General features: G+C 39.5%; 1 protein-coding gene across 1 annotated transcript; it reads left to right on the top strand.

Moving 5' to 3' along the window:
* LOC143979491 (uncharacterized) lies at window positions 1–27,450 on the top strand. The gene is made up of 8 exons (XM_077478938.1): window positions 1–124; window positions 7,970–8,026; window positions 14,537–14,593; window positions 17,243–18,349; window positions 21,341–21,403; window positions 23,340–23,519; window positions 25,993–26,060; window positions 27,105–27,450. The coding sequence occupies exons 1-7, from the start codon at window positions 64–66 to the stop codon at window positions 26,022–26,024; spliced, it is 1,557 nt and encodes a 518-aa protein (XP_077335064.1). The 5' UTR covers window positions 1–63; the 3' UTR covers window positions 26,025–26,060; window positions 27,105–27,450.
* The last annotated feature ends 334 nt before the right edge of the window (window positions 27,451–27,784 follow it).

Below are 27,784 nucleotides of genomic sequence, written 5' to 3'. Positions count from 1 at the left end.
GGCAAGCATTTGGTGATTCACGGATCCTGTTCTGAAAAAACAAGTGACCCTACAGCAGCCAGAATGAGCAGGTTGGGTCCATCAAAGGTTCTCCTGTGCTGGGCAGCTCTGCTAAGTGTCTGCAGTAAGTATCTAAACTAATGGGATAAGTACCTATATAGGATGAGGCGGAATAACTGTATTATAACTGATCTGACAGAGATGCTGTCAGAAGTTACCCAACAAGTTCAAAAGATGTTTCAAAGCATATCAATAGATTCTGAAGAACATACTTTGTAATGATGCGACTATATGTAAATATTATATGAGTAGTCATAATTTTAGAATTATATTTTTTATAAATATTATTGTTAAGAATAATATTATGTACTTTATAATAGCAAATAATACTTATAATATTATCAATTATGTAATTTTGTAATGGTGCAGTTATACGTTCATTTTATATTGCAATAATAATTAGAGGATTACAGATATATTTTATTATTACTTCTATTAGTAGCAATGATAGTAGTAGTAATATGTTCTATAATAATAATAATCTTTTGTTAACAGTAGTAGAGTGCAAATTAACAATCATTATTACTATTGATATTATTACTAATAATAATAATATTAATAATAGTATTATTCATAATAATAATAATATTATTTTTGGTATGAATAATAATGATAGAAATAATAATAACAATATGGCAGTAATAGTATTTGTATTAGTATTTACAGTGATATAACAGTACATACAAATAATCACAATAATAATCAATAATGATAACAATATATATAAATAACTATAGTCTAAAATGGTTATTGCCCTTAAATAATATGACTGTATTATATATTATTAATTATTGAACTCAAATGATAAAATTCAAACATATAGTTATGCAACAAATGTATTGTACTAATATTAGTGATATAAAAACAATAATAATAAAAATAATATGGTTACTAGAATTATGCTAATGATTGTGTAGTGCAAGTGATCACTCATCAACATTTGGTACAATGAAATGTGAAGAACATTACATTTTAAACAGATACAAGTGTCTGTCCACACTGCTGCTGTAGCCTTTCCTCAATTCTGTGGCTCCTTGGGGATGCTCATTACCCCAGAAACACAACATTTTATATTGGTATTAGATTGATCTCTGCATTCAACATCTATATACATGCTGCATACCAAAAATTTTGTTTTAGGATTTTTTTTTTTTTTTTTTTTTTACAATGTCTTTGTTTAAAGAGGAGTTCCACCCAAAAATGGAACTTCCACTTTAAGCACTCCTCACCCCCTTACATGCCACATTTGGCATGTAATTTTTTTGGGGGGTGGAAGTGGGGGCTTCGTTAGGAGGGGGACTTCCTGTCTCACTTTTGCCCAGGGACCGCCAAGGCGACTCCTCCTTTCACCTTAGGCGGCCCCTCCCTCAAGGCGATCTCCTGGGACACGTGACAGGTCCCAGAAGATCGCCTGTCCACTCTGGGAGTGCAGCGTGACTTGCACATGCGCCATGTGTGCCTGGCTGTGAAGACAAAAGCTGTCACGGCCGGGTGCCCAGAGTGGCAATGGAGGTGCCGGTGGAGAGGAGCGACGCTCTATTAGGCCGCATCGCTGGACCGTGGAACAGGTAAGTGTCTGTTTATTAAAAGTGAGTAACTACACTTTGTGTAGCTGCTGACTTTTAATAAACATAAAAAGCCTGGAATTCCGCTTTAAACACTTCAATACCGGGCCTATTCTGGCACTTCATGTAAAAATCATGATTTTTTTGCTAGAAAATTACTCAGAACCCCCAAACATTATACATATGGTTTTTTTTTTGCAGACACTCTAGGGAATAAAATGGTGGTCATTGCAACTTTTTATCTCACACGGTATTTGCGCAATCATTTTTCAAACACCTTTTTTTTGGGGGGAAAAAAATGGTTTCATGAATTAAAAAATAACAAAACAGTAAAGTTAGCCCAATTTTTTTGTATAATGTGAAAGATGATGTTACACTGAGTAAAAAGATACCTAACATGTCAATTTTTACACTTTTTTTACATTATTTTTTTTTGATCACTTTTATTCATATTACAGGAATGTAAAGATCCCTTGTAATAGGAATCTATGTGACAGGTCCTCTTTATGGAGAGATGTGGGGTCAATAAGACCCCACATCTCTCCTCCAGGCTGGAAAGCATGAGATGAGAAAAAATTCACTTATCTCATGCTGACAGCCACGATCGCAGCTTAGTTTATTTCCGGGTACCCGGGCGTGACATCATAACATCGCACCCGGGCCTCCGACGGTCATAGAGATGACTGGTGACCATCTGGTCAGTGGAAATCTCTAAGGTCCTCATCCAGCGGACGATTCTTTCTCCGGGCCCCCGATGGCATGGGAGAGCCCAAAGAAGCACCGGATGGCGGTGGGAGGGGGGCCTATAAGAACGATCAAGAAGTGGAACTGCCACTATGATCATTCTTCTCGTGCACAGAATCACTGGCTGCAAAGAATGATATCTGAATGATGCCTGTAGCTGCAGGCATCATTCAGATATCCCCCCCACCCCCCAAAGTCAAGGAAGTTATTTTACTATGGCCGGGTATTGAAGTGGAAATGATCAACAGTAATTATCTTCATCATCATCAAAATCATAATATGTTTATTATGCTACTTCTTTTTCTCTTTGTCCAATGGTACAGCACATTTTTTGTAAAGTAATTATTTACTATGGCTTACATTTTTGTTTTGTTTTTTACTGTTATTGTCAATTTAGACTATTATGCACTCTGCTATATAAATTTCACATAAATTATGTCAATAATCTAGAACACTACATAACCCATCATCTACTTTAGTGTATTCATTTAATAAACAAAATAGTAGGCAACTTTTATTAGAAAATCTGGTAGTCTTCTCCAATTTATATGGAAATTGCCAAAATAATTATATGAATAAATATTGATATTAGTATGTGTAATTAGTATATACCTGATTGTTGAACGATAAATCACTTTCAACAACCTTTCAAAGATGACCAAATGGTTCATATTAACCTACCACCAGCTTAGTCTGTAAAATTATTCTACAAGAAAGAATTGATAGTGAAGGGCATAAATATATATATATTTTGTTTAAATTTGTTAAGGTAGGGCTTGTTTAGTGTCAGCATTCCAGATGTGTTTTTGTCTATGCAGTTACAAATGTTTTGGATGTCTCTGTACACATTTTCAATGCAGTTCAGTATATTTTTTCCCTCTTGACACTTGAAAAAGTGTTGTATTCATTAGGACAGTGTGTACACTGGTGCGATCTGATGCAGTTACACGCGTGGTCATGCATTCTGGAAAAAAAATGCAGCAGGTTTTAATTTTGTTGAAAGAACTGGAACTGACTGCACTGGTATGAATTAGGGCCCTAGGGCTGGTTCACACCAGATGCAGTTCAGTGCATTTATGTTCTGCATCAAAAACACATTGACTGTGTTTAACATGGATTCCAATGGCCCTAATTCACACTAGTGAAGTGTGAACCATTGCAGTCAACAAAAGTAGAACATGTTGCATTTTTTTCTGTATATAACACATCTGGAACAAACAAGCCCTCAAATTATATGAAAAAAAAAAAAACACATCAAAAACACATAAAAAAACATGCCTGCACAAATGCATTCGGAACGCAGAAATAGTGGTGTCAACCAGCAAGACCTTTTGCACACAGTAATAATTTACTAATATACAATGTGGCAAAAGGCACATGAGGAGGGAGCATGGCACTTGATTGCCCTTATCCGCACTTTATTGTCACAAGAACATTGGAACTTGATATTTTTTGCACAAACTTGCACTTTATTTATGAACTTTATCTATGAATTGGTTATTATCATCTTTGAATTTTTAGTCTAATTTGGATAGAGTGAAGTTGAGGTTTTGTATTGTGTAATTGCCCTTGTATAGGAGACCACAATGTTGTAGACAGCGCTGGGTTTGACACACTGTGGAAAGCTATGGGGTGCACACCCTAATGATATAAACAATGGGGGACTTTGTTGGAGCATGCGGGTGCAAGTAAATAGATGATTGGATGGGTAAATTAATATTTAATGATTCATAAACAAGGAATATTATGATTATGGTAATAGTATATATATCTCAGAATCGATTTAAATTCATACATGATACTGATACATAATCGAATATTATTCATGATTATAGACAATGGTAATACAAAATTATGCCAATATGACCTGGGGCCTCTCTAAGCCCAATGTTAATGGTAAACCAATTTATACAATATAGTGATACATAGTCCAATAAATTTCATGTATATACACTCACAGATGTTACACAGCATTGCCCAATATAATTGAGGCCTCACTGATCCCTATGGTTAATAATAAATAAAAAAAAATAGACATACTAACCTATAAAGAATTGATATAAAAACCCATGAAACCTATTACCAAAGGTAGTATGCAGGAGGGATGCACGTGATGTAGGTCTATGATAAATAAAAATTGTAATTGTATTGATTCCTAAAAAGTTGGGCATAATTGATAGTTGGCAACAATAGAATAGATATAAAAATCCCCCTAAAGCATATTACTTACAGGGTATCTGTGTATTAATGGTAAAGTCTCTGCTAAAAAAAAAAACATATATATTGTTTGGGGGTTTTGAGTTATTTTTTAGCAAAAAAATTATGATTTTTACATGTAGGAGAGGAGTGACAGAATCGGTCTGGTATGGAAGTGCTTAATCAATATTCTGAGTTTCAAAGTCACAATTATGACTTTAAATCTCGGCATTCCAACATTGAAACTCTGAATTCTGACATTTAAATAACATAATTCTGACTCTGAAACTCAAAATTATAATTTTGAAACCGATTTCTGCTTAATACATTTTTCTTTCTTTCATGGCATTACTGATCTTTATGAAGCAGTGCACATTGTTCTACTGTATAGACAACAATGCACCTGTGTTCAGATCAAGAGGCCTAGGAGTTACTTTATATATAACATTTAAGGCAAGCCTGGCTCAATGACATACCTTGACATTGGTACCCCCCAGTCCTGAAAGAATATTACACTTGGATTATGAATTAGTGTAATGGTGTTGTAAACTCTTAACATCTATGAAGATACATGGGTGAAAAAACACTGATGTAAATGCAGCCCATTGTCCTTTAATTGACCTGTACACACAGTTGCGTAAACTTGCCTTACATATAGAGTAGATCAGTAAAAAAAAAAAAAGTATAAAAATCTGCATTGCTGATCAGTAATTTTATACACGTATGTGCGTTTATGCACAAATATATTCATACACCACATTCCCTTGATTACAAAAGCTAGAAGAATTTTTACATGCATAAATACAAATACATGAAAATAAACATCTGCTATGCAGCCCATCCTTATGTTTTTTTCCTGCCAGAAATATCTGATGCTCATATGTCAGTACTGTGTGTAAGTACCCGAAAAGTGTCTGCAATTGCATACTTTTTATTGGCTAACTAAGATAATTTAAGAAGGAACCTAGTGTTCCCTAAATTTGTATTTTGTAATATCTTTAGCTAGCTACCAACATGTATCACTTTCATAGGTGTGTGCAGTTTATATCATTAGGGTGTGCACCCCATAGCTCAAACACACACTACTGATCACTCAATGTTCATTCAGAAAGGGAAGGGGATGGTCAATTACATATTTACCCGCCCCTTCCTCTACTCATCCTAAAACATCCTTGCAGCAACAGCTGGCGGGGGAGGAGGGAAGCTGGTAGCACTGCAGGGAGAAGTGGGGAGCCAAGGAAGTAGGGGGAATCTGTGCTGTAAAGGGTGATTAGGGTGTGCGCACGCCTATGATCACTTTGCTTTTCTGTCTGTGTATTTATTCCTGGCTAATGTAATATATTATCTATTTTTCTGCACACCGATGAAAAATAGGAGGAGGAGAAAAAAATAGGAATCCCCTCTTTTATTCCTTTCAAAGAAACTGCATAAAAGAGCACACATTTACAGTAAACTGAGCAATAGAGATAATAACACTATATTACTACTATACTAAAATAATACTTAGATAATACTGAAACCACCAAATGGCCCAGCAGTTAATGTTTCCTGTACTACAGATTGTAGCCTCTATGTCAGCTCTAAAGCCTCATACATACGATCAGACTTTGTACAAACTTTCCCATGGACTTTTGTACAAAGGTGTTGGCCGCAAGTTTGTATTGCATACACACGATCAGACTTTTTAGGCAACAAACACGAACGTAGTGATGTTTCAACATACTGACAACGCTTCAAAAGAGGACGTTCAATTACTGCAGCACCACCTTTGGTCAACTTCTGTATTGTTGTCTGATCTTTTGCATTGGTTTTGAGCATGCATGTTTATACTTTGTACAAAAGTCTGATGCTTTTGTGTACACACGATCGGACTTTGCTCCATCGGACTTATGTTTTCAAAAAGTTTGTCCGAAAACCAAAAACGTTTGTCCGATGGAGCTTACACACGATCGGATGTTGCCCCAAAACAGCTAATTTGCATGTTTGTTGTCAAAAAGTCAGATCGTGTGTACGTGCCTTTAGTGTAGTCAATGCAGACGTGTCTTGTTCTCTGTCCATGGTGCTGGGTCAGTTTGAAACTATTCAAGATTAGAAGTACATGAATGTATATTCTTATAGGCAGGTAAAACCAACTGCCTTTCAGTTAATGAGGATCCAAGCTGTAATAGAAGCATTTAAGACATGCCAGAACTTGGGGTTCATCAAGATCTGAAGGCATGCAAATTAGCCAGCCTTGTCTGTATATTTGTGGCTGGATGCACAGCCAGGTTTGTGGCCAAGTGGTCAGCATTGTGGCTTTGCAGATCTGTGATCCTTGGTCACTATGCACATGGAGTATGTGTGTTCTCCATGTTTGTGCACAAAATCACTGCTGAGTACAGGATAAACAATCTAGACAGGCTCTTGTTTGGTTCTACCCTCAGTAGACTAGTAGATTGGCATGGTAGGAGAGGAGCAATAAAGTACATGCACTATGCAGCACTAGCAACGATGCCTACACATGTACAAATAACTGCAAATAATACATCAAAACAAATGCAACGTATAGGAGTTTATATATGAAATATTACACAATAATATTGTGTATGCCAATCAGCAGGTGAGGTTCTAGGCTTTCATATGTTACAAGTTTCAACAGGACCCACCTTGCCCTCTTGTCTTGAATTATATTAAAATTGTACTAACTCCCATTATTTTGTAAAGCCCTGCACAAACTTTTGGTGCTTTATAAATCCTGTATAATAATAACAATAATAATAGACTATCCTTAGACCCATTAACAGCTTGTTGTTGTACTGCGGGTGGGCGGCAGATGCAGGCTGGGCAAAGTACTGGTATGTAGCGGCCCCTCTTCTGGGTTTGGGGCATGCATACATGTGCACCCCCTGCCAACTTGTGCTGTGATTGGACATAACATGAGTTTGACAGATGATTTCAGCCAATGATTTTAGCCAATCACACACATAGTTCTGAGTTTACAGGAACACAGAACTCTGTGTACAGGGAACAGTGATCTGGCTGTTTCTTCGCCCTAAAAACAGAAGGGAGAAAAAACAGCCAGATAGTAAAAGCAGCACATAATACACACACTACACATTGTTATGCACACAGTTAACCCCTTCATTGTCCCTAGAAGTTAACCCCTTCCCAGCCAGTGATATTATTTATTAGCTATTGGCTAACTAGATTTGTAACACAAGCTCTCCAAGCATGCTGACCAGCATGCCTTGAAAGTTTGCATTACAATCTATTTAGTAGGTCAATAAATGGTATCATTCTAAACCCAAACTTCTAATATATTAACCATATGATAAACAAATAATTTTGATGAGATAAATCACAATACTTGCATCTATGTTCTCATTCAATGTTGTTTAATATCTCCTTCTTCAATGTCTTTACAGATGCTGCTCCACATAACTTTTGCAAAGATCCAAGCTACAGGTCCTCGGGTCCTAATGGTAAGTCACACTTGGATATTTAAAAAAAAAACAGTCAAGAAAGGAATCATGGACACTGCCATTATTGATCTCTTCTTCAAGAGTGCTAGTTGCCTGCTATCATTTTGGCCCTCTGGCTTCAATATTTTGACTCAAACGTAAAGCAAGCATAGATAAGGACATCTAGATTTTATGATTTCCATATTTATTCCAAGTCAAGGTTTCCGAATGATCTGAAGCCAGAGGGCCAATATAACAGGATATCTGAAAGAAGGTCAACAGTGGTAGCCCCCATATTTCTCTCACTATAGGTTTTTGTTAAGGGTGGGTCAACCCGAAAGTTACATTTCAATCATATACAGAGTCTGGTCTGCTGAGTCACCTATTGACTTTATATACCTGTACTCCATCTCCCAATTATAGTTCCCAGGTTTGTTTCAACCATCTAGGACAGTGATGGCGAACCTTGGCACCCCAGATGTTTTGGAACTACATTTCCCATGATGCTCCACTACACCGCAGAGTGCATGAGCATCATGGGACATGTAGTTCCAAAACATCTGGGGTGTCAAGGTTCGCCATCACTGATCTAGGAGGTTTAACTCCACCTGCTACCAATAGGTGTTTTTGAGGACATTGCTATGGTCTACAAGGACCCAGGGCACCCTTGGGCACACCTAGGGTGAAAAGTAGCAGAGGGCCACAGTGAACAGGTTTCACATGGACTTTTCCTTGTTCTTTCTATCTCTTCTGTTTTTCCTCTGTTTGTTCTGCCTTTTCTATAGTGTACCTTCTTCTCCAGTAGTATCTTGAGTATTCCTTAACATTAGTCTTCCTGTGTCTGGCCTTTTGTCCCAGACAGAAAGCTTCTAATACATTTCCTCTCCAACACTAGAGATTTAACCGCTACCAGGAATGTCTAATTTCTCATTTTCAACTACTATTTGCTCCCTTAAACCCAAACATTTAACAATCTTATCTATCTTAGGAAGTAAGACCTGCAGGCCTGAGACCATGAGCACTTGAATTTAAACCTGATTCTAGCAGTTCCCCTGGGTGTTTATAGTCCTCTTCAGGCATTGTTGTTGTTGCCAGTGTACAGGCCTGGGAGCTCATGCAGAGTTCTCAACACTGTTAATTTCCTGAAGAAACATGTAGATGATCTTCACGACCCTCCATCAGCTCTTCAAAATGAAAACAAAATTTTTTGTTTAACAGACCCTTTACTATATACCCTTTACTATATATTAACTTAGGATATACAATGTAACCCATATATACAGTGGTGTGAAAAAGTGTTTGCCCCCTTCCTCATTTCCTGTTCCTTTGCATGTTTGTCACACTTAAGTGTTTCGGAACATCAAACCAATTTAAACAATAGTCAAGGACAACACAAGTAAACACAAAATGCAATTTGTAAATGAAGGTGTTTATTATTAAAGGTGAAAAAAAATACAAACCATCATGGCCCTGTGTGAAAAAGTGATTGCCCCCTAAACCTAATAACTGGTTGGGCCACCCTTAGCAGCAACAACTGCAACCAAGCGTTTGCGATAACGTGTAATGAGGCTTTTACAGCGTCCTGGAGGAATTTTGGCCCACTCATCTTTGCAGAATTGTCCTAATTCAGTTACATTAGAGGGTTTTCGAGCATGAACGGCCTTTTTAAGGTCATACCACAACATCTCAATAGGATTCAGGTCAGGACTTTGGCTAGGCCACTCCAAAGTCTTCATTTTGTTTTTCTTCAGCCATTCGGTGATGGACTTGCTGGTGTGTTTAGGATCATTGTCCTGCTGCAGAACCCAAGTTTCGTTTCAGCTTGAGTACACGAACAGATGGTCGGACATTCTCCTTCAGGATCTCTTGGTAGACAGCAGAATTCATAGTTCCTTTTATCACGGCAAGTCTTCCAGGTCCTGAAGCAGCAAAACAGCCCCAGACCATCACACTACCACCACCATATTTTACTGTTGGTATAATGTTCTTTTTATGAAATGCAGTGTTCCTTCTACGCCAGATATACTTGGACACACACCTTCCAAAGAGTTCCACTTTTGTCTCAGCGGTCCACAGAATGTTGTCCCAAAAGTCTTGGGGATCATCAAGATGTGTTGTGGAGAAATTGAGATGAGCTTTGATGTTCTTTTTGCTCAGCAGTGGTTTTCTCCTTGGAACTCTGCCATGCAGGCCATTTTTGCCCAGTCTTTTCCTGATGGTGGAGGCATGAACGCTGACCTTAACTGAGGCAAGTGAGGCCTGCAGTTCCTTGGACGTTGTTGTGGGGTCTTTTGTGACCTCTTGGATGAGTCGTCGCTGCGCTCTTGGGGTAATTTTGGGCGGCCGGCCACTCCTGGCAAGGTTCACCACTGTTCCATGTCTTCGCCATTTGTGGATAATGGCTCTCACTGTGGTTCGCTGGATTCCCAAAGCTTTGGAAATGGCTTTATAACCCTTTCCAGACTGATAGATCTCAATTACTTTCTTTCTCAATTGTTCCTGAATGTCTTTGGGTCTCGGCATGATGTGTAGCTTTTAAGGATCTTCTGGTGGACCTTACTGTGTCAAGCAGCTCCTATTTAAGTGATGCCTTGATTGTGAACAGGTGTGGCAATAATCAGGCCTGGGTGTGGCTAGAGAAATTGAACTCAGGTGTGGACAACCACAGTTATAGTATGTTTTAACAAGGCGGGCAATCACTTTTTCACACAGGGCCATGATGGTTTGGATTTTTTTTCACCTTTAATAATAAACACCTTCATTTACAAATTGCATTTTGTGTTTACTTGTGTTGTCCTTGACTATTGTTTAAATTGGTTTGATGTTCCGAAACACTTAAGTGTGACAAACATGCAAAGGAACAGGAAATGAGGAAGGGGGCAAACACTTTTTCACACCACTGTATACCAATATAGACTATAGTTAACTTGATGGACACTGTCGTGTAAAAACTCATATATTTTGCATTATTAGGAATGAAATCAGTACTATAGTCTTATGGGCTACTTACCTAGGGTAACTATCTTCTTGCCTAAATTATTAAGCTCTCCACTGAAAGCAGTATTATGTATCATGTGGATTCTTTTGTTTTAATCACAGTCATTAAATTCTGTTTATAACCACACCTCACGCATGAGATTATCCTGCTGTGCCATCACTCTATGGCAGACCAGAGATTTTATTGCATGTGCACAGCCTTTTTGGCATTCAAGTTGTTGGTGTTTCATCTTTTTTGACTGGCAAGGGCGTGCCGCCACCCAGATGACTCTAGACATTGCCTGGAATCAGCCTGAGCAATATGATGACTAAAAAAGCCAATATATTATTCCAATTGGGATTCCACCCAAAGGTGAGGACAGAGGAGAGATTTTTGAGCCAGGTCTTTGTCAATTAAAATTGAAATACAAAAATAATAATAGCACAGGGCGTGGCATAATTACTATAGGTAGCGCAGGAAGATGGTTATTTACTGAGGCAAAAAGCAATGTACACAGTCTTTTAATCTAGAGTATAAAAGTTTTCCATGATAAATCAGCTCCAATCACTGCTATAAACCAATGAAATCGGTTTAATACGGCTTTCTGCACTTTCTAAATAATCTTATCTTACACAACCGTATTAAACATCCTTGAAGTATACCCTAAACCTAAACTTTTTATTTTTAGAGTAGGGAAAGATTAAAACCCCTGTCAGGTCTTTATTGATGTGCCTGTTCCTTTGAGGAGATCTCAACCTTTGTATTTGTCCTGGTGATCATTTTCGCTGGGATAGAAATGGTGAAAAACTACAATTTTAAAAAGGATCACTACAACAGGAATAAAGGAGAAACTTTTCAATTGAGGTTATTGCTTGAGAGGGGTTTCCCTCACTCCCTGCTGTGTCTCTGGGTTAGAAAGTGAAAAGACGACTTTACCTTTACAAAAAATCCAACTATCCCTTTTCTCTAGGCCCCCTGACAAAATCCCAATAGCCCTCCCACCATTATAGGCTTGGTGAAAGGCCACCAAATCCATTCAGCAAAACTGCCTATTGATGGTACAGGGCACACCTTGTTTCCTGAACTTAATCTTATTCCCCAGGAGTTGAAACTGGGGTGACAAAATGATTCTAAACCTCCAAAAAATACACAAAATATACATAAAAGAGGAATTGCCTGCTATTATTTTATGTGATGATGCACTTGCACAACTGCGGTTACTTGGTGCATAGCAGGGGGAGAGATGGAACCCACACACCAGGAAAGACCCACAAGGGGGTCCATATACTAATGAATAAAGCCACCCCGGACAGCACACCACCCAGAGAAATCTACCACCTTAGGCTTGCCATACAGTACAATATACAAACTTCTTGTACAACCTTTCTCTAAATACTTTTAATTTCTATGCAATCACGCAGAACCTTGCACTACATAGTTGAAGGTAAAGCTAAAGGAAATTGAATAAGAAAATTGTATAATGTATGGCCAGCCTTAGATACTGTAGTTGACCTTGTATAGCCTGTCTAAAAAATAATTTAGGGAAGCACTTAATAAAATCCTTCTAAACAATTGCAAGATGGTATAGACCTACATTATGCCTAACATAGTATCAAATTAAACTTTTGAAAGGAGCACATTGCAATTACATATGCCAATATCCTCTAAAGGGTTAAATTGCTTCCAAGACTTCAAACCAAATTCAAAGACCCTTATAAGTACTGAAATCACTCCATTGCCACATCCGTACACTCTAATTTGAGAATAATAAAAAAAAACCTTGGACCGGACTTTATTGGAAAATTGTACCACAACAAATTATAAAAAAAAGTTTTTTTCCACATAAATGGACACAGCTAAAAACACGTATTCACATCTGTACAAAGTTCGGCCCACCCCTGCCAATTATTTTCAAATTGCTGTTACCTGGTAATGTATAAGTGAGCCCCTGTGCATCACCGCATTTCGCTGATTTGCCTAAGGCCACACAAAAGGGTGACACAGGATAAGACAGGTCTCACTATATAGATGAAAAAATACAGCATATTTCAATATGTCGGTTTGTTACATTTACACAATGCCATACATTGTACATAAATCATAAACAATGCAATCAAATACATTTCCACATTCACCTTGTGTGGATGTGAGCATGCATACATACAAAGTCTCCCCTGGGCATTCCCCTGTATTTTTCATCTATGTAGTGAAGCCTGTCTTATCCTGTGTCACCCTTTTGGGTGTCCTGAGGAAGCGAAATCAGCAAAACATGTTGACGCGCAGGGGCTCACTTATCCGTTACCACGTGACGTAACAACAATTTGAAAATAATAATTGGCCACGGTGGGCCGAACTTTGTACAGATGTGAATACATATTTTAACTGTCTATGTGGAAAAAAATCTTCTTTTACGTTTTCTATGTATAATAAAAATATAGATTTTTTTTATAATTTGTTGTGGTCCAATTTGCCTATAAAGTCCGATCCAAGTGGTTTGTTATTTTCAAATTAGAGTGTACGGGTGTGGCAATGGAGTGATTTCAGTACTTATATGGGTCTTTGAATTCTGTTTGAAGTCTTGGAAGCCATCTCCTAGACAAGGGGTAGGCAACCTGGGCCCTCCAGCTGTTGCAGAACTACAAATCCCATCATGCCTCTGGGAGTAATTGTAACTGCCAGCTTTGCAATGCCTCATGGGAAATGTAGTTCCACAACAGCTGGAGGGCCCTGGGTTGCCTACCCCTGCCCTAGACTGATTACTGAGCCAGAATAAGTGAAACGTTGCTGTGTGCCTGGCAGCATCTGGGGAAGAACCCTTTAAATTACAGTGGCTACTTTAGGGTAGTGCTACAAATATCGTGTTAATGTAACCATTATCATTTATTTGCCATCATTTTGAATTATGATCTATATAGTGCAGAAAAAAAATGTATTTTCCTTGTTCCAGAGTGGGTTACAGCCCTCTGTTACTGTCATTGCACTTATTAGGTAGATTTCCCTTCACTTCCGGTCGGGTCACTGGGATAGGAAGTAGGGAGATACTGGTCATATCATCACTGAGAAGATTCACTCTCATTTCCTGTCTTGTTGATGGTTGTGGCTAGGAGAGGAAGCTTAGGAATATCTCACTAAAGCCTAGTACACACCATTAGTATTAAAAAAAAAAAAAAACTGACAGCTCCGGTCAGAGCCGCTGTACTAACAATCCGATGTTGTAAGTACAGTGATCTTCCCTGCTGAGCTATTGTGTTCTGACAGGGGGATGCCCTCCCGCAGAACACCCCGGTCATCTGATCGGGAGCCAGTTGGTTGCTGGTTTTCCAGCATGTTCGTCTGTTGGCCGGCTTCTGACGGACCAGCTGCTATGCACACAGCCAAATGTTGACCGCTTTTTATTGCACCGCCCGACATTTGGCCCACATGTACTAGGCTTAAAGGAGACACCGGCAGCAGTAAATTAGTAGCAAAACTTTAAAGGTTTTTTTTGCCTTAACATATTCTGGTGTTTAGATGGAGTTTTATATATTTATTGTTATCATCTTCCACTCCTCTAGATGCCAATTCTCTGCTTCCAGTATGTGATGGGTCTCCAGGATTTGTTCGGGTTTCAAGTAAGTACCTCTTAATCTATGGTTATTGTTTTGTTCACAGGAACAAATAAGATTTTTATCCCTTTTCTGTTTCGTTTGAAGTTCCCGCTTTGTAATTCTACACAGTAGCTGTGTTTTAGCATTCCTCCATTTCCTACTTTGGTATTTTATTCATTTTATATATGTCACCTATCAAATAATATTGCAAGCAGATAATACTGCATATAAAGATGTTAGTTCAAAAGAGATGTGGAAATTATAAGCTAAACGATTCATCTATTTTATAGGATTAATTAAAGGGGGGACATGATAACTTTGTATGAATTCAGAAATGCTCCATATATAATAAACTTGGTGCAAAGTTGTTCACTTTAAAGTCATTGCAAAGGACATGAGGGCACTGTTTGCACTTGGAGAAAAATATAATTATCTTCCATGTATGGAAAGGCTTCTTTACATTAAGAGCTGTGGAAATGTAGAATAGACTTCCTCCAGGTGTCTGCTCTACCCATGTAAATAGATTGCTTCATAAAAGTGCTGGGTGAGTTTCACGAAGAATAACTGGTTATTAAAACACGATTAAAGGCTTCTGTATGGAAGTCTAAACAAGTCCCAAATCCAGTTACAATTTACTGCAACAGTGTCAAAAAGAAAAGAGAGAACAACATTTGCTTTCTGTGACTGAGTCAAATCCTGCTTCATTTGTGTCTCACACACTCCCCTTCCAAGACACTGTAGCTCACACAGTTTCAGCAATAGAGGCAGTGCTGCCAATACAGAAATCAGTGGGCAGAACTAGGTGCCGATTGACAGGCTAAAAGTTTGTGAATCGGCCATGACAATGTCGATAGCCACACCGCCTGTGACATTTTTTCATCCCAATGTAGGGGAACCAAGCATGGAAGTGGCAACTCTGCTCTGAATTCAGGAGTAGTACAGCAATGTTGCCATGCCATCACAAGAAGTTGCATTAGGTGGGATTTTCTGGCAGAATCAAAAGGGGGACTTTGTAGGGGACTAAGAGAAAACTGTAAGTGCAAATCCTCCTACTCTATAATTAAGGCTTCATGCACCCTGCAACAAAAAAAATAAAAACATTTTACAGGCCCTTGACTTTTTGCTGCCACTAAACACTCCTCTATGTTAGCATGTCTATGAACAAACAGGCATTTACAGGAAAAAATCTGGATGCACCAAAATCGCATTCAAGGGAGGAGAGTTTAGGAAAAAATAATGCCCAACATGCCCAATTACATGTTAACGCATCTAAATGCGCCTAAACTCTAGGCATATTTAGAGCTTGAGCGTTCATTCAATTGGCCGGAATAAAGTAATATTTTGGCCAAAGAAAAGAATAAAGGCCCAAATTGTTCAACGTGTCTAAACATGCCTCAATGCGTTTGAAAGCGCGTCTTTAGGGGCATTTTTAACGCTGCTTTTCTATTGAAAGTAGAAAGGCATTCAGAAGAGCTGGGGAAATAACCAGTGTGCATGAGGCCTAAAGCCCCATACACACCATCAGAATTTCTGCAGATTTTTTCCTTCAGATTTACCAAAACCATATAATAACCTTAGAGTTTCAGGCAGGCCCTTGAACTACATGGTTTTTCGTAAATCTGAAGACAAAAATCTGCAGAAAATCGAATAGTGTGTATGGGGCTTAAGGCTGCAACACATTTTTTTTTAATTGAAAGCCACTGTTCTGCTTTATTACTTATAGGAGATAACTACTAGGATTGTTAATCCATGGAGTATCAGTTGCCTTTGGGGATCAGGAGGGAATTTTTTTCACTGTTGCAATAAATTGGACCATGCTTTGCCTTAGTCTAGATCAGCCAAAAGTTTTTTAACTTATTTAATTTGTCCTTTGGTTAAACTTAAATTTGAATGCTTCTTTTTTTTGTTAGCCCAATTAACTATATATTACCCAATGACTAATATATGAAAAAGACAGTCTATGAATTTGTAGGAAATAAAGACGAGCACAAAAAATGATAAAAGTTGTGTCAAACTGTAAACTCTGGAAAATAATGCAATAAATACTAAAAATAATTTAAAAATAAAATGATCCGAAACTTTCTTTTTTGACTTGTAGTTTATATTTAAATCCCAGAAATTAGATGCACTAATACTCCTTGTTTTTATGGATTTACTTCTATTTTTCTGCTAAGTAGTTGCGTCATATGGTCCAGTAGGCACTGATGTTTTACCATATTGCACAGTGCACTTAGCAATCTAAAAGATCTGGTCAGATCCCCCCACCCCCAGACTACAAGTTTGTGTCTTGACTTTTGAAATGAATGGGCAGGATGTACATTTCCATCAAGAGAAAAGGGAATGTTAAGGCATTTCCATGTGTTAAATATCATAACAAGCACAGTGCAATAGCTTTAAAGAGAGAAAAAGTTGTGAGACTGTATTTAGGCTTTAAGCTTCTAGGATTTAATTACACATAGTCACATAGGAGGAAATTATTACAACTGGAACAGACAGAATCTGGAGAAGCTGTGCATGGCAGCCAATCAGCTTCTAAATTCAGTTTGTTCAGTTAAGCTTTGAAAATAAAAGAAAGAAGCCGATTGGTTGCTATGCCCATCTGGCTGCTCCAGTCTTGATAAATAAGTGTGTTGCTTTTGTTGGTATTCTTACTCTTCATCTTGAATGTTGCAGGCCAGTCTATATCTATGACCGGAGGAAGCAGCTCCAGTGGTAGCATGTCAAGTGGTGGAGGTGGAGGCTCTAGTAGCCAGATTATCTCTTCTGGAGGAGGAGGAGGAGGAGGAGGAGGCGGCGGCTACAGCATATCTGGAGGAAGCTCTGGAGTTGGAGGTTCAAGTAGCCAGAACATTTTTTCTTCTTCTTCTTCTGGAGGAGGAGGAGGAGGAGGAGGAGGAGGAGGAGGAGTAGGAGTAGGAGGAGGAGGCTACAGCATAGCTGGAGGAAGCTCTGGAGTTGGAGGCTCAAGTAGCCAGAACATTTTTTCTTCTGGAGGAGGAGGAGGAGGAGGAGGAGGAGGAGGCGGCGGCACTTTTGGCCAGTCCAGCATGTCCGGTGGAGCAGGGGGTAGTTCATTTTCTGGAGGTGGAAGCTCAAGTAGCATATCTTCATTCCATTCAGCTGGAGGAAGCTCTCAGCACAGCAGTGTCATCCTTGCAGGAAACGTCAACCCTCCTCCAAGACCAGGCAGTGGTGGAGTGATCGTAGGTTCATTCGGCCAAAACAGTATGTCGTCATCTGGTGGAAGTGGAGGACTCATTTCAGGTTCAAGTGGAGGAGGTGGCTCATCTGCGCAAGATCAAGTCATCCTTGGAACGATAAAATTTGTGCCAGTACAAGGAGGAACAGGTCAAGGAGGTTCATTTGGTCAGAGCAGTTTGGCTTCTGGTTCTTCAGGTGGAGGAACTTTTTCAGGCTCATCCATGGGAAGTGGCAGCAATCTCCATTCATCAGGTGGAATGGGAAGCTCATTTCATGGATCTTCCAGTGGATCATCAAGCTCTTTTCATGGATCGTCAAGTGGATCTTCAGTTGTAGGCACAGGTTCATTTCTAGGATCATCTGGTTTAGGCACGGGTCATTTTGCTGGATCTTCAGGTGGAGGTGGAGGTGGAGGTGGAGGTGGAGGCGGAGGCGGAGCTGGAGGCGGAGGCGGAGCTGGAGGCGGGGGCGGAGCTGGATTTGGAGGCGGAGCTGGATTTGGAGGCGGATTTCAACAAATTAGCAGTGGAGGATCCATTGGTGGTGGTGGCGGTATAGTAAATCCACCTAGACTGCCAGGTAAAGTATAACAGTTTATTGTTTATACTAAGTTTACCATTTAATATACACAATTTATTTATTATTCAATTTTTATAAAGAATAACAATGAACCATCACCAGTGAACTGTATATAATCGGAAAAGTCAGACAACGTCAGTTCATCTTCTTTTCTTTATATTTTTTGTAAATTAGAAATTACACCATATGTTACAGGCAGGGTTAGGGTTTACGTTAGTGTTTCAGGAAGGATTAGTGTTATTACAGGTGGGGTTACACGCAGAGTTAGTGCTAGGGTTACAGAGAAGGTGGGTTAGTGTGCAGGTTAACCACTTAACCTCTGAAAGATTTACCCCCCTTCATGACCAGCTTGACAATTGCGGGGGCATGCAGCGCTGTATCAAAAAAAAGTATGTCCTTTTTTTTACCACATATAGAGCTTTCTTTTGGTGGTATTTGATCACCGATGCGCTTTAAAAAAATGTTGCACTATAAAACAAGAAAAAACCGACAATTTTAAAAACAAACAATATTTTTTACTTTCGGCTATAAAACATATCCAATAAAAAAATTGAAAAAATCTAATTTCTTCATCAATCTAGGCCAATGTATATTCTACTACATATTTTTGGTTAAAAAAATCCCAAAAAGCATATATTGATTGGTTTGTGCATAAGTTATAGCGTCTACAAACTATGGGATATTTTTAATTTTTTTATTTTACTAGTAATCGCTGCGATCAGCGACTTATAGCGGGACTGTGATATTGCGGTGGACACTTTTTGGGGACCAGTGACACTAATATAGTAATCAGTGCTATAAAATATGTGCTGTCACTGTACTAATGACACTGGCTGGGAAGGGGTTAACATCGGGATCGATAAAAGGGTTAACTGTGTGCCTAGCCAGTGTTTTACTATACTGTGTGAGGTGTTTTTACTAGGGGAAGAGATGGAATTAAATCCCTACTATGCAAGGACACAAACTCCATCCCTTCCCTCCTGTCAGAAAGGTGATCTGCCCTATTTACATAGGCAGATCACAGTTCTGTCTCTCTGCCTGATGAGGGTGCCGAAGGACATTGGATACCGTACACCTGCTGATCAGCTTCCGCTGTGTGTGTAATCACAGCGGAAGTGAGAGGCTGGTGGCCCCTACCCAGAAGTGTTGGATCCTGTATGTATATATATATATATATATATATATATATATATATATATACACACACACACATGATCCGGCGCACAGGTGCTGGCCTGTAGCAGTAAAATGGCTATAGGGCGAACATGAGATTTTTAATGTAAGATCAAACATTTGCGTTATTGTTTCAGGGAGGGTTAGAGTTACAATTGAGGCTACTGGGCTTGTCTTAAAGGTGGGGTTACATTGAGGTTTAGCATTAGGGTAAAAGGCAGGGTTAGGGTCAGGTGTAGAGTTACAAATGGGGTTAGTGTTATGCCGCGTACACATGACCAGACTTTCCAGCAGACTAGGTCCGACAGGATCAGTCCGTCGGACAATCCGATTGTGTGTGGGCTAATCCGACCGTTTTTCGTTATAAAAATCCGACGGACCTAGAAATAGAACATGTTTCAAATCTGTCCGACAGACTCAATTCCTATCGGGAAAACCATTCATCTGTATGCTGGTCTAACGGACCAAATACGAAGCAAGGGAAGCTATTGGCTACTGGCTATTGAACTTCCTTCTTTAGTCCCGCCTTACGTTATCACGTTTTAAACGATTGGACTTTCGAACGGACTTAGTCCGTTCGTGTGTAGCCAAGTCCGTTTGTTCGGAAGTCTGTCGGAACTCCACTGAAAAGTTGGTCGGGAAGACCGCCGTACCTGGTCTGCCAGAAAGTCTGGTCATGTGTACGCGGCATTAGGGTTACAGGGAAGGTTAGTGCTAGGACTAATGCCAAAAATCTGAATCAGAATAAGGTGAAAACACCTTGCACTGTTAAAATGCATTTATGTGAAATATACCTGCCAAAAGATTAAAATTTCTGTTCATCCTCCAGCCTTGTGTTTAACAGTGACCTGCCACGACATATAGCCAGCAACATGTTTTCACTATTATAAAGCCTGCCCTGTCCGCTGATATATATATATATATATATATATATATATATATATATATATATATATATACAAATCATTCTCCAATGAGTAGCCTATGGACAGACAGGTGACAAAATAATGTGTTAAAGTGAATCAAACTATAGAGGGTGCACCTCTTGGCTATAAAACGTAGCAGTGATGTAAACCACAAGCCTGGGCGAGGAAAATTACAAACCTTTTGGGTGGTAAAACAAATACATATACATAGTTCAATGAGGTATCTACAGTATCTGTTGGCCTAGAGTTCCACTGAGTATTTTAAAAGCCTGTATGGCATACTGAGATAAACAAAATCAAGAATATTATGTACAAAGCGTAAAGATAAAAATAGGGTAAAAATTAAATGAAAAAAGAAAACGATTGTAGCCACTACATCTACTGACTGGTATTGTTATTATTACAAGTACTTATACAGCACTGTCAATTTATGCAGTGCTTTATATATATATATATTGTACATTCACATCAGTCCCTGCCCTCAAGGAGCTTACAATCAAAAGTTCCCTAACTCACATACATACACATACTAGGACCAATTTAGACATGAGCCAATAACCTACCAGCATGTCTGGAGTGTGGGTGGAAACCGGAGTACCCAGAGGAAACCCATGCAGGCACAAGGAGAACATGCAAACTCCAGGTAGTGCCATGGTTGGGATTCAAAGCTACAACCCCACTGCTGCTAATTGGAAGTGCTAACCACTTCGTCACTATGCTGCCCATGTAGAACCCTCCAGCTATTAAGCTGCAATATATTATTTTATTGTTCTTGGATTTAGAAACACCAACACCTACTTTGCCCAGTTGTACCAAGAGATGTTCAGATGCCACCCTAATTGTTCACCGGGCTATTTGTTCTAATATCTTGTCTGACCTTGTTTATCTATAGGAGGACTAAACCCAAATGATATTCCAGTGTCTAAAGGCTGCAAGACAATTGGAGGGGGTGGATGTGAGTACTATTTTTGCTATTTGTTATCTGTTTCAGTAGGCTAAAGAATAGTTTTTGCTTTGGAGAACCCAAAACTCCAAGGTGATAGATATTCATAGCATGATCCTTATTGATTTACTGAATAGTTCCATCAACTCAAACTTTTGACAAGTTGAATGACACACGGGGAGATTTGCTAAAACTGAAGCACACAGAATCTTGTGCAGCTATGTATAGTAACCAAACAGCTTCTAACTTCAGCTTGTTCAATTAAGCTTTGACAATAAGGCCCCTTTCACACGAAGGGTTCGTCTGTCAAATTTCCAGGTGGACCTGATTGACAGTCCATTCATTCCATGGACCGGCAGGTATAAACAGACTTTTGTCCTTTTACAGAGCCTACCTCTAGTCTGGTCTGGTGATCTAAATAAAAAATTCTTAAAAATGGGAGGGGATCCCTCCTCCTCCATCTAGGCGGAGTGGAGGGCAGTTGGGTGTAAATGAATAGCGGAGTTTGTTTACTCCTGGCCACCCATGGAGCAGAGCGTGCTCTGTTCATGTCTACTCTGCATAAACTGAGTGGACACGGATGGCTCATCCAACCGCTCTGCTCTGATCAGCAGACAGAGTCCGCCCCGTGTGAAAGGGTCCTAAAACCTAAAAACGGATTGGTTACTATGCATAGCTGCACCAGATTCTGTGTGCACGTTTTAGTAAATCTCCCCCACTGTATTCTTTGGGTCTTGGGGGTTTCTGCATTCCCCCTTACTACAACTATTACTTGATGTAGTTCTGTGTTGATGTGAGTGGTGGCTGGCAACGTTTTAGGATGGGGGGGCGCAAGACCCCGTCCTTCCTTTTTGACCCCTCCCAATTCTCATAAGCCCCACCCCTTACAGAATCCACCCACTCTGTCCTCTGTATTCCACTTGCTTCTACCCATAGTGTCAGGAGTATGCAGCTCAGCATCACAGGACAGAGTATGCAGCCCCAGAATCAGAAGACAAAGTATATAGCTCAGCCTCACAGATCTGGGTATACAGCTCAGCTTCACAGATCAGGGTATACAGCTCAGCCTCACAGATCAGGGTATACAGCTCAGCCTCACAGATCAGGGTATACAGCTCAGCCTCACAGATCAGGGTATACAGCTCAGGCTATACAGCTCAGTATCACAGATCAGGGTATACAGCTCAGCATCACAGCTCAAGGAATACAGCTCAACTTCACAGATCAGGGTATACAGCTCAGCCTCACAGATCAGTATATACAACTAAGCCTCACAGATCGGTATATACAGCTCAGCATCACAGATCAGTGTGTACAGCTCATCATCACGGATCAAGGTATACAGCTCAGCATCACAGATCAAGGTATACAGCTCAGCCTCACAGATCAGGGTATAGAGCTCAGCATCACACATCAAGGTATACAGCTCGGTCTCACAGCTCAGCCTCACAGATCAGGGTATACAGTTCAGCATCACAGATCCGGGTATACAGCTCAGGGTATACAGCTCAGCATCACAGATCAGGCTATACAGCTTAGGGTAAACAGCTCAGCATTACAGCTCAAGGAATACAGCTCAACCTCACAGATCAGGGTATACAGCTTAGCCTCACAGATCAGTATATACAGCTCAGCATCACAGAGCAAGGTATACAGCTCAGCCTTGCAGATCAGGGTATACACCCACAATGACAATGCACTGGCTGCCACTGGTACATTTTGGATAGACGTAATAAGACCTCTCTTGTCTTCACAGTGACTGAGAGAAATATTATGAAAAAAGTTGATAGATCACCATCCTTCGTCCATTCATCTTGAATTAACAGTGTGAAATGACAGTATCTAAAAATGTTTTGCTATTAAGGAAACCAATACCCAACACTGGACATGCTTGAAACATGCTTTGGTTTATTTGAGAACTAAATGTATGTATACATCATTCTTGCAGCTGGCCATGGAACCGGCATTGGAGGAGGTAACCTCTCCCAAAACCAGGTTTCTGGTGGTGGTGGTACTGGAGGTGGCTTTTCTCAAATTTCCCAGTCACAAAATCAAGGATCACATCAACAAGTTGGAGGCGGATCACAGAATCAAGGCTCCAATCGACCAGGTGGAGGTTCATCTGGAAGTGAGTGATAATTCATTGTTTCCCCCTCAAGAGATTTTGGAATATCTCAAATGAATTCCTGCTCACATATATAACAATCTGGCTAAACAATCTTTGTGTAATGTGAAGTCAAAGGGCCAACTTTAATTATCAAAATGTTTCCAATTTAGGAAGGGCTTCACATTTCACAGTTGTCGGTAAATCTACATTTTGAAAAAGGTAGTAACTTATGTCCAACTATTTCAGTAATTTGACAGTTAGAACATTTTCAAGCAGACTTTTTAATTAAGTTTTGTGATTTTAAAATTGCTGCAAGCACAGAAAAACACCCGATGATTCGCAAGAAATCCAGTGAGCTCCTAACTTCTTGTTTGAGCAAATGACGTTGCCTTGGGGATAGTAGCTTTGTTTTTATAGGACTATTTTTGCATTGACATATATAGCCAACAGACAGAGCTCTTTGCCTCTTTTTATATGGTGTATAGACTCTCCTTAGTGCATCTTTTTTTTTTAAAGCCCCCTGTTTACAGAGTTCAATAGCTCAATTTGAATTGTATACACTGACAAGTTTTTACTGGAGTCCCTTCTCTCCCTTACATCAAACAGCTCCATCGTGTGGTAAAAAGTCAGCATCACAGGTGTAGCTTGTGCAATTTTAAAACACAACTTAAATACAGTGCATAAGGAAAGTATTCAGAGCGCTTCACTTTTTCCACATTTTGTTATGTTACAGCCTTATTCCAAAATGTATTCAATTAATTTCCCTCAAAATTCTACAAACGATACCCCATAATGACAACGTTAAAGAAGTTTGTTTGAAATCTTTGCAAATTTATTGAAAATAAAAAACGGAAAAAAATCACATGTATAAAAGTATATTTTTGGGCAGTTTCTCCCATTCTTCTTTGTGGGACCTCTGGTTGGATAGGGAGAGTCGGTGCACAGCCATTTTCAGATCTCTCCAGAGATGTTCAGTCGGGTTCAAGTCTGGGCTCTGGCTGGGTCACTCAAGGACATTCACAGAGTTGTCCCGTAGCCACTCCTTTGTTATCTTGGCTGTGTGCTTAGGGTCATTGTCCTGTTGGAAGATGAACCTTCACCCCATTCTGAGGTCCAGAGCACTCTGGAGCAGGTTCTCATCAAGGATGTTTCTGTACATTGCCGCATTCATCCTTCCCTCGATTCTGACTAGTCTCACAGTTCCTGGGATGGTATTGGCCAGGTGATGAGTGGTGCCTGGTTTCCTCCAGACATGACGTTTGCCATTCAGGCCAAAGAGTTCTATCTTTGTTTCATCAAACCAGAGATTTTTTTTTTCTCATGGTCCAAGAGTCCTTCAGTACTGTCATGTGCCTTTTACTGAGTGGCTTCCGTCTTGCCACTCTACCATACAGGCCTGATTAGTAGAGAGCTGCAGAGATGGTTGTTCTTCTGGAAGGTTCTCCTCTCTCCACAGAGAAATGCTGGACCTCTGTCAGAGCGACCATCAGGGTCTTGGTCACCTCCCTGACTAAGGCCCTTCTCCCCCGATCAGTTTACAGATGATGGGGGTCACTGTGCTCATTTAGGACTTTCAATGCTGACAACATTTTTCTGTACCCTTCCTCAAATCTGTGCCATAATACAATCCTGTCTCAGATTGGTTTGCGCTGATATGCACTTTTAACTGTGGGACCTTATATAGACAGGTGTGTGTCTTCCAAATCATGTCCAATCAACTGAACTTACCCCAGGTGGAATTATCTCAAGAATCTTCATTGGAAAGAGGATGCACCTGACCTGAGCTCAATTTTGACTGTCATGGCAAAGGCTGTGAATACTTATACTTGTGATTTTTTTTTTTTTATAAATTTGCAAAGGTTTCAAACAAACTTCTTTCAGGTTGTCATTATGGGGTATTGTTTTTAAAATTTTGAGGAAAATATTGAATTTATTCCATTTTGGAAGAAGGCTGTAACATAACAAAATGTGGAAAAAGTGAAGCGCTGTGAATACTTTCCGGATACACAGTATATATGTTATTAGTATTTTTCCTTAACATGATGGGTTATGTACAATAACCATTTTGATTATTTAGAAAAACGTATCAGTTTTAAGGTCACTCCTTCTCTAGTATACGTTAAAGCATCCTAACCTATGATGGAAAAAAATAAAAGGTTGTTAGAACTGTAAACTAGATTGTCTAAACTGTGGTGGGAGCGGATTGGCCAAGAACCAAGATGGGTCAAGATGAAAAGTGGATTGGTGGGACCCGATTACCAGTACCACAGTATGTTACATAAAAGTAGCTAGTTATGGGAAGGACCAAAAGGTGTAGCCTTGTGTGGCTTCTTTGCCGCCTTCCAACACTGTGATGAGACAGAATACCTGGAATTGTATAATACCATACAATCAGAACATTGCATGTGTTTCCTATGTACAAATAGGTACATTTTTTGCATTCTCTTTCATTAATTTCATTTCATTGTAAATTTCTCTCTCTTTCTCCTAAAAGGTTTTTCCCAGCAAGCACAATCTGGAAAATAGATCCTTAGTGTGGCATACACAATAACTACTGAAGTGGTAAGTCAGTGTACATTATGTCCCATTGTACAAGAAAAGGTTGGGATCACTATCAAAAGGAATCATTTAAAACAGAAGAATCATTAAAAAAAAAAAGTATTTTTTTTACCTCACTTCCTATCCTTATTACTCCCATTTAAAGAAAGAAGGATGCAGTGGTCAAAGTGGCACAAGGGTTCAGACAGCAATAAAGACAATGGCATAAGTCCTAACCCCTCCTCACTCTACTAAAAATGTAGGAGAAATGTACCACCATGTCCTCACAAGAAATGTAGAGAAATCTCTCCAGTAGACACTAAAAGCCGATCAAGCTTTTAAATTATCCACTCTAAAAATAGTTTTACTACTAGTTGATCCTGCCAGTAGATCACTTATTTTTCCACTTCCTGTAAAGGGGGGACAACACCGTTCATTCTGACATGAAAGCAAATAGCAGTGCAGTCACCCTCTGGACAGGATATGCTTAAGACAATCAGACTTTGTACAAACTTTCCCGTGGACTTTTCTACAAAGGGTGTTGGCCGTAAATTTGTATTGAATACACACAATCTGACTTTTTAGGCAACAAACACGAACGTAGTGACGTTTCAACGTACTGACAACGCTTCAAAAGAGGACGTTCAATTACTCCGGTGCCACCCTTTGGTCAACTTATGTATTGTTGTCTGATCTTTTGCATTGGTTCTGAGCATGCGTGTTTGTACTTTGTACAAAAGTCTAATGGTTTGTGTACACATGATTGGACTTTGCTCCATCGGACTTATGTTGTCAAAATGTTTGTCAGTTGGCACAGCCAACAAAAGTCTGATGAAAACCAAAAAAGTTTGTCCGATGCAGCGTACACACGTTTGGATGTTGCCTTAAAACAGCTAATTTGCATGTTTGTTGTCAAAAAGTCAGATTGTGTGTACGGGCCTTTAGATGGACATGTGGCTTTATATGGACTTACTTTATTTTGACCATTTTACACTTTATCCTTGTTAATATGATGGGACAAACACTTGAAAAACCACGTATAATAATAATTATGTCTCTTTCTTACAGGAATATTCAACAACTATGCCGAAATACAAAAATTGCTGAGAAGCTAAAAAAGAAGGGATTGTAAATAATTTATTTTTGTACCAATTTCCCCCCCCCCCCCCCCACCTCTATTCGCTCCCCAAAGATGTATTAAGCGACCCATTTACAGATGCATGGATGCATCTTGGCGCTTGTCCTCTGGTCATCTTAGGATTTCCCAAATACAACTTGCTCTCATCGTCTCAATAAGCTTTTGTGAAGAGCAATTTTGTGCCATACGAAGTGTGTTTTTATATCTCTTTTTAAATAAAAATGTGAAGTCTTAATTTGTACATGTGCAATAAAACTTGCATTGGATGTGTTCTAACCTGGCTTAGGCTCATTATGTTATAAATCTTGTTTTTTTTTGGCAGAGACTTTACCTAGTCACACTATGGGCTGCGTTAGCACAATGCATTACTATGTGGTAAGGTGTGCAGTGTTGAGGAATTCCAGGCATGGTATATTTTTTAAAGTTACATTGGCCTAGCCTGGACCAATGTAACTATGTAAATACCATAACTGGCCAAAGCCCCTGGAGCTGGAAATTACTGAAGACGTCACTACTCCAGTGATCTCCGCTTACTTCCGAGTCACATCGCTACTCCAGTGATCTCCGCTTACTTCTGTGTCACCACTACTCCAGTGATCTCCGCTTACTT

The sequence above is a fragment of the Lithobates pipiens genome, unplaced genomic scaffold (assembly GCF_037356315.1).
Source record: "Lithobates pipiens isolate NorthernLeopardFrog02 unplaced genomic scaffold, aLitPip1_a1.2 Scaffold_1, whole genome shotgun sequence".
NCBI lineage: Eukaryota > Metazoa > Chordata > Amphibia > Anura > Ranidae > Lithobates > Lithobates pipiens.
This window is presented reverse-complemented; position numbering and strand designations above follow the sequence as displayed.